This window comes from Myxine glutinosa, chromosome 1, assembly GCF_964187855.1.
Source record: "Myxine glutinosa chromosome 1, kmMyxGlut1.1, whole genome shotgun sequence".
Classification (NCBI taxonomy): Eukaryota; Metazoa; Chordata; class Myxini; order Myxiniformes; family Myxinidae; genus Myxine; species Myxine glutinosa.
In genome coordinates this window covers 4,062,566-4,072,235 of record NC_136261.1, presented here as the reverse complement: position 1 = coordinate 4,072,235, position 9,670 = coordinate 4,062,566, and the positions used below count along the sequence as shown (strand labels likewise).

At 48.4% G+C, this 9,670-nt stretch overlaps 1 protein-coding gene across 2 annotated transcripts in view; it reads left to right on the top strand.

The window, feature by feature from the left end:
- Window positions 1–8,810, top strand: part of LOC137420882 (proteoglycan 4) — a 94,004-nt gene extending 85,194 nt beyond the window's left edge. For both annotated transcript variants that reach the window (XM_068106368.2, XM_068106358.2), the window contains exon 10: window positions 8,409–8,810. In XM_068106368.2, the coding sequence (XP_067962469.2) occupies window positions 8,409–8,497 (89 nt within the window). In that variant the 3' untranslated portion in view covers window positions 8,498–8,810. The remainder of the gene's footprint in view (window positions 1–8,408) is intronic.
- The last annotated feature ends 860 nt before the right edge of the window (window positions 8,811–9,670 follow it).

Below are 9,670 nucleotides of genomic sequence, written 5' to 3'. Positions count from 1 at the left end.
TACACCCACAAAGGAACATTTATATTTAATATTACATTGTTACACACACACACACACACACACACACACACACACACACACACACACACACACACACACACACACACACACACACACACACACACCGAATACACTTCCCTACACCCACAAAGGAACATTTATATTTAATATTACATTGTTACACACACACACACACACACACACACACACACACACACACACACACACACACACACACACACACACACCTCTCTGATAATATAGATGGCTGCAAGAAGCATCATTTTGTTTGTGCACAGCTGTGCCGTTGATGCAGTGCCCACTGTAGTTCAGAACAGCAATTGGTAATTAGTTGAGGGTGCTGTCGATAGAAACTCGCCAACGTAGAAACTCGCTAACTCTGCACCGTGGGATCTATAACGTCCACTTACCCGTCGATAACTCGCTAACTCTGCACCGTGGGATCTATAACGTCCACCAACCCGTCGATAACTCGCTAACTCTCCATCGTGGGATATATAACGTCCACAGACCCATCGATAACTCGCTAACTCTGCACCGTGGGATCTATAACGTCCACCAACCCGTCGATAACTCGCTAACTCTCCATCGTGGGATCTATAACGTCCACCGACCCATCGATAACTCGCTAACTCTGCACCGTGGGATCTATAACATCCACCAACCCATCGATAACTGGCTAACTTTCCATCCTGGGATCGAAAACGTCCACCAACCCTTCGATAACTCGATAACTCACCACCATGGGATCTATAACGTCCACCGACTCGTCGATAACTCGCTAGCTCTGCACCGTAGGATCTATAACGTCCACCAACCCATCGATAACTCGCTAACTTTGCACCGTGGGATCTATAACGTCCACCAACCCGTCGATAACTCGCTAACTCTCCATCGTGGGATCTATAACGTCCACAGACCCGTCGATAACTCGCTAACTTTGCACCGTGGGATCTACAACGTCCACCAACCCGTCGATAACTCGCTAACTCTCCATCGTGGGATCTATAACGTCCACCGACCCGTCGATAACTCGCTAACTCTCCATCCTGGGATCTATAACGTCCACCAACCTGTCGATACTTGCTAACTCTGCACCGTGGGATCGATAATGTCCACCGACCCGTCGATAACTCGCGAACTCTTCATTCTGGGATCTATAACGTCCACCAACCCGTCGATACCTCGCTAACTCTCCATCGTGGGATCTATAACGTCCACCGACCCGTCGATAACTCGCTAACTCACCACCATGGGATCTATAACGTCCACCGACCCGTCGATAACTCGCTAACTCTGCACCGTGGGATCTATAACGTCTACCGACCCGTCGATAACTCGCTAACTCTCCATCGTGGGATCTATAACGTCCACCAACCCGTCAATAACTCGCTAACTCTCCACCATGGGATCTATAATGTCCAGCGACCCGTCGATAACTCGCTAACTCTCCACCATGGGATCTATAACGTACTCCAACCCGTCAATAACTCGCTAACTCCCCATCGTGGGATCTATAACGTCCACCGACCCATCGATAACTCACCAACTCTCCATCGTGGGATCTATAACGTCCACCGACCCATCGATAACTCGCTAACTCTCCATCGTGGGATCTATAACATCCACCAACCGGTCAATAACTCGCGAACTCTCCATCGTGGGATCTATGTCACCGGGTCCCCCCCTTACCTCTGGTCTCGGTGGACCTCCGAACCCCGAGAGGGTCCCCGGCAGAAAGATGTGTTATCCTTGGTTGAAATCCAGCAAATAATGAAACCCTCAATGGAACCAGCAAATGAAACAGACAAATCAATAATGCAACCACACCAGGTTATAACCAAACAATAATATATTATAAATCACACACAAAGAGCCATACAACAATGGGGCAATCACCCCTACTTTCAAATCTTACGATGATATCCTTGTCAAGCCCCTTAACCCCACACTCACGGCACCTCCACCAATGTCTCTGCACCCCGTCCAAGGCGAAGTCCCAATGTCTCTGTGCGCTCCCGCGATCGGGGAGTCAAGGCCCGATGGTCAATTGAGGCGTAGGTGAGCGAGACGACCCCGAGGTCATGTGCTCAGCACCCAGCAACACAGCGGTGGAAAGGAACCTCTCAAAGAGGCGCCCCGACGTACACGTTGCGGTTCAATCCGCGAGCCTCCGTATAATTCTCACGTGCCCCTTTCTGGCACAGCCGTCCAAGGCGAACACCGGGGAATAATGCCCAGCCAACACGACAAAAACCTGGTCACTGCGGGTTGCTCGCGTGGCGAAGATGGCGGACGGCTTTCACTCCAACCCGGGATTTGATGCCCGGATCCTCCGGAACCTCAATGAGAATACCCGACGACACAGGCTCCACGCACTCCGGCGATATTTCTTATCACCCGAACTTCCCTTCAAGGACGCAAAGTTCCCTCGCACTGTACGTCGCACGCTCGGGCCGGAGCTTCAACAACAACGTCTGTTTTACGATCTCCTCGCCTCTCTTTCCTTTTTTCCACCTCTTCCGGTCTCGATCCGGATTTCCGGCCACATTTTACCAAGAGCGCTTTTAAATCTTTTCACCACAACAACCCTTTCCCTTAAGTCACAATAAGCATAATATCTAGAATACTTCGAACCAACAACAATAATCATCAGCAATCATTAGGGCCGAATCCATAACACTTCCCCCCCTCAAGAACGAAAGTTTGAACACCGTGAAAACTTTCATTGCATGCCCTCTTTGAACATGCAAAAGTAAATTCACCACCCAAATCAGCAATCCCCATGGGCAACAATACTCAACCTTCCCCAAAAATAAAGCAACAAAATTTTACACAACCCCCAGAGCTTTCCAAAGTTAATTCGCTCTGGACCAAGCGTCAACAACGACATTGTCCCTGCCCCTCTGATTTTTACTTCTAGTTTCTCTTGAATGAAGGTTAAGGGGTTGTGACCAAAAACCCAAAGGCCAGCAAATCTATAGCACCGTCCCCGGGAGGCCGAGCTGAAAGCCAGGTTCCATGGTGGTTGGGTGGTGAAGCCTGGAAGTATTCACCACATGGACGCCTTTAGGAACGTGGAGTTCACGGTTAGTCCGGGGAGGAAAGTTCACTACATGGACGCCTTTAGGAACGTGGAGTTCACGGTTAGTCCGTGCAGGAAAATTCACTACCTGGACGCCTTTAGGAATGTGGCGTTCACAGTTAGTCCGTGTAGGAATCTTGGCTCGGTGGCTCCGCAGCATTCAGTGCTTCCACTTTTCCGGACTCCTAATAATTACGGTGGGACCACTTGTCACAGTAGTCACCTGACTGGCGGTCTCCTTCTCGGCCACCACTCTGATTAATCCTTCCTTCAGGAGCTGTCATAACTCTTGAAGCCTCCATAATAATATCGCTTGCGGCCACCACCACTACTACTCTGTGGTCCTCCTCTGTAGCCCCCTCGACCCCTAGGAAATGCCTTCCCTACTGTGATGGTCCGACCCTCCAACTCCTTGCTATTCAGATCCTTTTCTGCCTCTCTGGCGTCCTTTGCGTTTTCAAATGTGACAAAGCCAAACCCTCTTGACTTTCGTGTCTCCCTGTCTTTTATCAGCAGCACTTCCAAAAGCAGTCCATATTTGCTGAAGGCAGACTCCAGAACATCTTCCTTTGTTTGGAAGTTCAGTCCACCTACAAATAACTTGCTTAGCTTGTCGCCATCCCTAACTGGTGTGGTTATTTTCCCTACTGGGCTTTTTAACAACCATCGGGTTACCATAAACTTGACCACCGGCCAAATCATTCCCGATAACAACCGATACTCCCTCTACAGGAAGCGTGGCTTGTAAACCGACGGTGACCGGTCCTGACACCAAATCGGACTCCGAATGGATGACATGAAGTGGAGCACTAACACAGCCACCAATCCCCTGTAAACGAACACTATCCCCAGTTGCCGTCTCCTCGGACCATGGCAAGATGCCTTCAAGCATTAAAGATTGATGTGCTCCTGTGTCCCTCAATATCCTAACCGGTCTCCGGTTAGTCGAGGCTCCATCCAGTGACACAAACCCCTCGGAAATAAATGTTTGGTAACCCTTTTGAGGGTGATTTCTCACAATGGCCATCGCATTTGGAGTTGTACTAGTCGAACTCCGCTCCTGAATTTCCTTTCCCAGAGCATAACAGTTGGACATCCAGTGTCCCGGTTTATGGCAAAAAGTGCAAGTAGGCCCGGAGGAGAACCTCGTGGTCTGCCAAGGCATGGGGGCGGCGGTCTGCCTCGAGTCCCCCGGACGATCGGTCTGTCTTGGAACCGCAGTCTTCTCATTTCTAGAAGTCGTGGTGTCAAAGTGAACCTCATTTTCATCCCGAGGCCGCCCCCATGGATTTTCACTCTCCGCCCCTGATGTACCATAGCTCCCCTGGCTAGGTCTGGGCGAGAAGTTCGGTTTGTGGAACCCCATCCTGTGTGTTAAGGCACAGTCATCTGCCATGGTGGCTGCCTCATACAGCTTTGGTACTTTCCTTTCCTCCAGATGAACTTTAATGTCCTCGTGGACACACTGTTGGAATTCCTCCACCAGGATCAATTGTCGCAATCGTTCGAAGTCTTCCCCAACTCCTTTTGAATCACACCACCTATCAAACATGGCTTCCTTCACTCTGGCAAATTCCACATGTGTCTCACTCTCCCTCCTCCTGGCACTCCGGAATTTTTGCCGGTAAGCTTCCGGGACCAATTCATAGGCTTTGAGAATGTGTTTATTCAATACCTCGTAATCTGCGCATTGGTCAATCGGTAAAGCCGAATAAATCTCTTGAGCTTTACCCACCAGAACACTTTGCACTAGTATGGACCAGTACTCCTCAGGCCAGTTTAACTGATGAGCCACTTTCTCAAAGTGTGGAAAAAACTTGGCTACCTCCTTTTCATTGAAGGGTGGAACCAGCCTCACATGTCTGCCAACATCCCAGGTGTTCTGACTAGGTGTCGAACCAGTCAGCAAGGATGGTACCTCTCCCCGTTCTCTCATTAACTCCAGCTCCTTGACTTTAATTTCCTGCTGACGCACCAATTCACGGTCCTTTAACTCCCTTTCGGCTCTTCTCTCCTCTGCTTCGAGTTCTCTTGCAGCTCTCCTTTCCTCTGCTTTTTTGTCTTCTAACCTTTCCTGGAGTTCTCTTTCCTGGGCTGCTCTTCTTTCCTGGAATTCTCTTTCCTGTACTTTTAACCTTTCCTGGAGTTCTCTTTCCACTCTCCTTTCCTCTGTTTTTTTCTCTACTAACCTTTCCTGGAGTTCTCTTTCCTGTACTTTTAACCTTTCCTGGAGTTCTCGTTCCTGTGCTTTTTCCCTTTCCTTGCTCCGTAATTGCATCTCCAGTTTCCAGAGCTCCACATTTTCTTGTTCTTCTGGTAACCAATCCCAGGCTACCTCTTCCCATGCTTTTAACCCCACCATAGATTGTATCACCACTGTCTGCAACTCTGCCTTCTTCATATTAGTTCGGACCTCCAAGCTAAAATGTTTGGCCAATTTCCAGAGGTCCGATTTTACTAATGCTCTGAACTGTGCTTCACTAGGGGTCACTGTAAATTTCTCTGCGTCAAACTCCATAGTGACTACTGGTAACACCTGTTAACCTTCACACAAGAAATTTTTAACAAACAAAAACTTTTTTTTTTTGTTGTTGTTGTTGTTTGTTTTTGGAAAAAATTTGGGAATGTTGGAAAAAGTTCCAAATTTGGGAATTCTTGGAATGTTAGGGAATTCTTTCCCAGACTAAATTTAGGAATTTTTTTGATCCCGGACGCAGACCCAATTGTGAGCCCACAAATATCAATTGGATGAGCCCCCAATTTCTGTTACGGGGTCCCCCCCTTACCTCTGGTCTCGGTGGACCTCCGAACCCCGAGAGGGTCCCCGGCAGAAAGATGTGTTATCCTTGGTTGAAATCCAGCAAATAATGAAACCCTCAATGGAACCAGCAACTGAAACAGTCAAATCAATAATGCAACCACACCAGGTTATAACCAAACTATAATATATTATAAATCACACACAAAGAGCCATACAACAATGGGGCAATCACCCATACTTTCCAATCTTACGATGATATCCTTGTCAAGCCCCTTAACCCCACACTCACGGCACCTCCCCCAATGTCTCTGCACCCCGTCCAAGGCGAAGTCCCAATGTCTCTGTGCGCTCCTGCGATCGGGGAGTCAAGGCCCGATGGTCAATTGAGGCGTAGGCGAGCGAGACGACCCCGAGGTCACGTGCTCAGCACCCAGCAACACAGCGGTGGAAAGGAACCTCACAAAGAGGCGCTCCGACGTACACGTTGCGGTTCAATCCGCGAGCCTCCGTATAATTCTCACGTGCCCCTTTCTGGCACAGCCGTCCAAGGTGAACACCGGGGAATAATGCCCAGCCGACACGACAAAAACCTGGTCACTGCGGGTTGCTCACGTGGCGAAGATGGCGGACGGCCTTCACTCCAACCCGGGATTTGAGGCCCGGATCCTCCGGAACCTCAATGAGAATACCCGACGACACAGGCTACACGCACTCCGGCGATATTTCTTTTCGCCCGAACTTCCCTTCAAGGACGCAAAGTTCCCTCGCACTGTACGTCGCACGCTCGGGCCGGAGCTTCAACAACAATGTCTGTTTCACGATCTCCTCGCCTCTCTTTCCTTTTTTCCACCTCGTCCGGTCTCGATCCGGATTTCCGGCTACATTTTACCAGGAGCGCTTTTAAATCTTTTAACCACAACAACCCTTTCCCTTAAGTCACAATAAGCATAATATCTAGAATACTTCGAACCAACAACAATAATCATAACAACAATCATTAGGGCCGAATCCGTAACAATCTATAACGTCCACCAACCCGTCGATAACTCGAAAACTTTGCACCGTGGGATCTATAACGTCCACCAACCCGTCGATAACTCGCTAACTCTGCACCGTGGGATCCATAACGTCCACCGACCCGTCGATAACTCGCTAACTCTCCATCGTGGGATCTATAACGTCCACCAACCCGTCGATAACTCGCTAACTCTGCACCGTGGGATCCATAACGTCCACCGACCCGTCGATAACTCGCTAACTCTCCATCGTGGGATCTATAACGTCCACCAACCCGTCGATAACTCGCTAACTTTGCACCGTGGGATCTATAACATGCACCAACCCGTCGATAACTTGCAAACTCTGCACGGTGGGATCTATAACGTCCACCAACCCGTCGATAACTCGCTAACTTTGCACCGTGGGATCTATAACGTCCACCGACCCGTCAATAACTCGCTAACTCTCCATCGTGGGATCTATAACGTCCACCGACCCGTCAATAACTCGCTAACTCTCCATCGTGGGATCTATAACGTCCACCAACCCGTCGATAACTTGCTAACTCTCCATCGTGGGATCTATAACGTCCACCAACCCGTTGATAACTTGCTAACTCTCCATCGTGGGATCTATAACATGCACCAACCCATCGATAACTCGCAAACTCTGCACGGTGGGATCTATAATGTCCACCAACCCGTCGATAACTCACTAATTCTGCACCATGGGATCTATAATCTCCACCGACCCATCGATAACTCGCCAACTCTCCATCGTGGGATCTATAACGTACACCAACCCGTGGAAAACTTGCCAACTCTCCATCGTGGGATCTATAACGTCCACCAACCCGTGGATAACTCGCTAACTCTCCATCGTGGGATCTATAAGGTCCACCGACCCGTGGATAACTCGCTAACCCTGCACCATGGGATCTACAACGTCCACCGACCCATCGATAACTCGCTAATTCTGCACCATGGGATCTATAACGTCCACCAACCCATGGATAACTCGCTAACTCTCCATCGTGGGATCTATAACGTCCACCGACCCGTCGATAACTCGCTAACTCTGCACCGTGGGATCTATAACGTCCACTGACTAATGCGAGCATACGGGCAGTTGGCCTCACGTTCATCCGAGCGATGGTACACGTTGTGATGGAAGGTGTTGTAGTGGGGTCGGGAATTGAACGTACACCAGACATCTGAAAGGCAAATGCGATGCCTGTGCACCATGGTTTCTGACTCGATAACTCGAAGGATACATGGAATTAGACGGTGTTGATGTTCACAGAACATTTAAACTTGTGCACATGTCCTGATATCTTATCACAAAGACATTTTGGATGCTAGGTGTACTCATTCTGTCGTCTACCTGCCACCTCCACCTCGTCGGGTGTGAACCTTCCATCCAGTCATCCAGGTCCTCCATTTGCCTTGACCTCAGTATTGAATAATAAACCTTATGGTGCTGATCCACCTTAGCCATTGTATGTTTACCATGTGTGCTGCTTGTGTCGTTCTTTACCTGCAGTCAATATCTACCCTCTGGACATCGTCAGGAACACCGTGAGTGCTGTACCTGTTGGCAACATGAAGAAACATTGGTTCCGCTGTCCATGATGATCCACCTTCAAAGTTTCCGACCTTTTCTTCCTCGGGCCCGGCTCTCCATACTCCATACTACATGCTTATCATTTATTTTTATTGTGAACATCTTCATCACAACAAATGCAGAATGTTATTTAACCCTGAGACTTTGTGCACTTGATCCCCACACCTGTGTCAGGTGTCCTGGTTGCAGGAGAATCTCAGTTACTCAACTCGTGCACATCTTCACAAATATACATTCCATTGTGAATTCTCGTTAAACACATTGTTTTCACTCTCAATTAAGTAAAACCTTTCGTGCATTAAAACCTTTTTTGCAAATGTTTCTGCATTTTTGTGTTCAGTTTGAATCCACAGCTGCCACCCATTTTCAAGGTAAACTTTACCTGATTTTACCTACACAGTGCAGCTTGAGGAGGGAAACCAGCCAGGCTGAATGGTATGACAGACATACACCTGCCCATAATTTGCTGCAAGTTCTGAATTATAAACCAGGATATGGAGGAGATTTAACCACGAAAATGCAGATAAACAACAAGCAAAGGTAACAAAAGCAAGAAGAAAAAGACATTAAAATGTCATGGTCGCCGCAGTGGTTTTCATATTTTTGCTGTATGGAGTTAAAGGCCACCAGTCGGCCATCTTTGATCGGATGACAAAACAAAATCTTCTGCATATGTATACTCATGTATTGTCTTTGTGCCAAGTTTGAAGAAAATCGGTCCATGCATGTCGAGAAATAGTTGAGGACGTATTAAATATCGGGTTTTTTACAACTAAAATTGCCATATTCTTAAAATGGCCATATGTTAGACTTAGAGAATACATCCTGGAGTTACTGGGATGGTTGGAGGACTGGGAGGGCACAGGAGAAATGGTAGCGAATACATCCTGGAGTTACTGGGATTGGTTGGAGGACTGGGAGGGCACAGGAGCAATGGTAGAGAATACATCCTGGAGTTACTGGGATTGTTGGAGGATTGGGAGGACACAGGAGCAATGGTAGAGAATACATCCTGGAGTTATTGGGGATGGTTGGAGGACTGGGAGGACACAGGAGCAATGTTAGAGAATACATCCTGGAGTTACTGGGATGGTTGGAGGACTCGGAGGGCACAGAAGCAATGTTAGAGAATACATCCTGGAGTTACTGGGGATGGTTGGAGGACTGGGAGGGCACAGAAG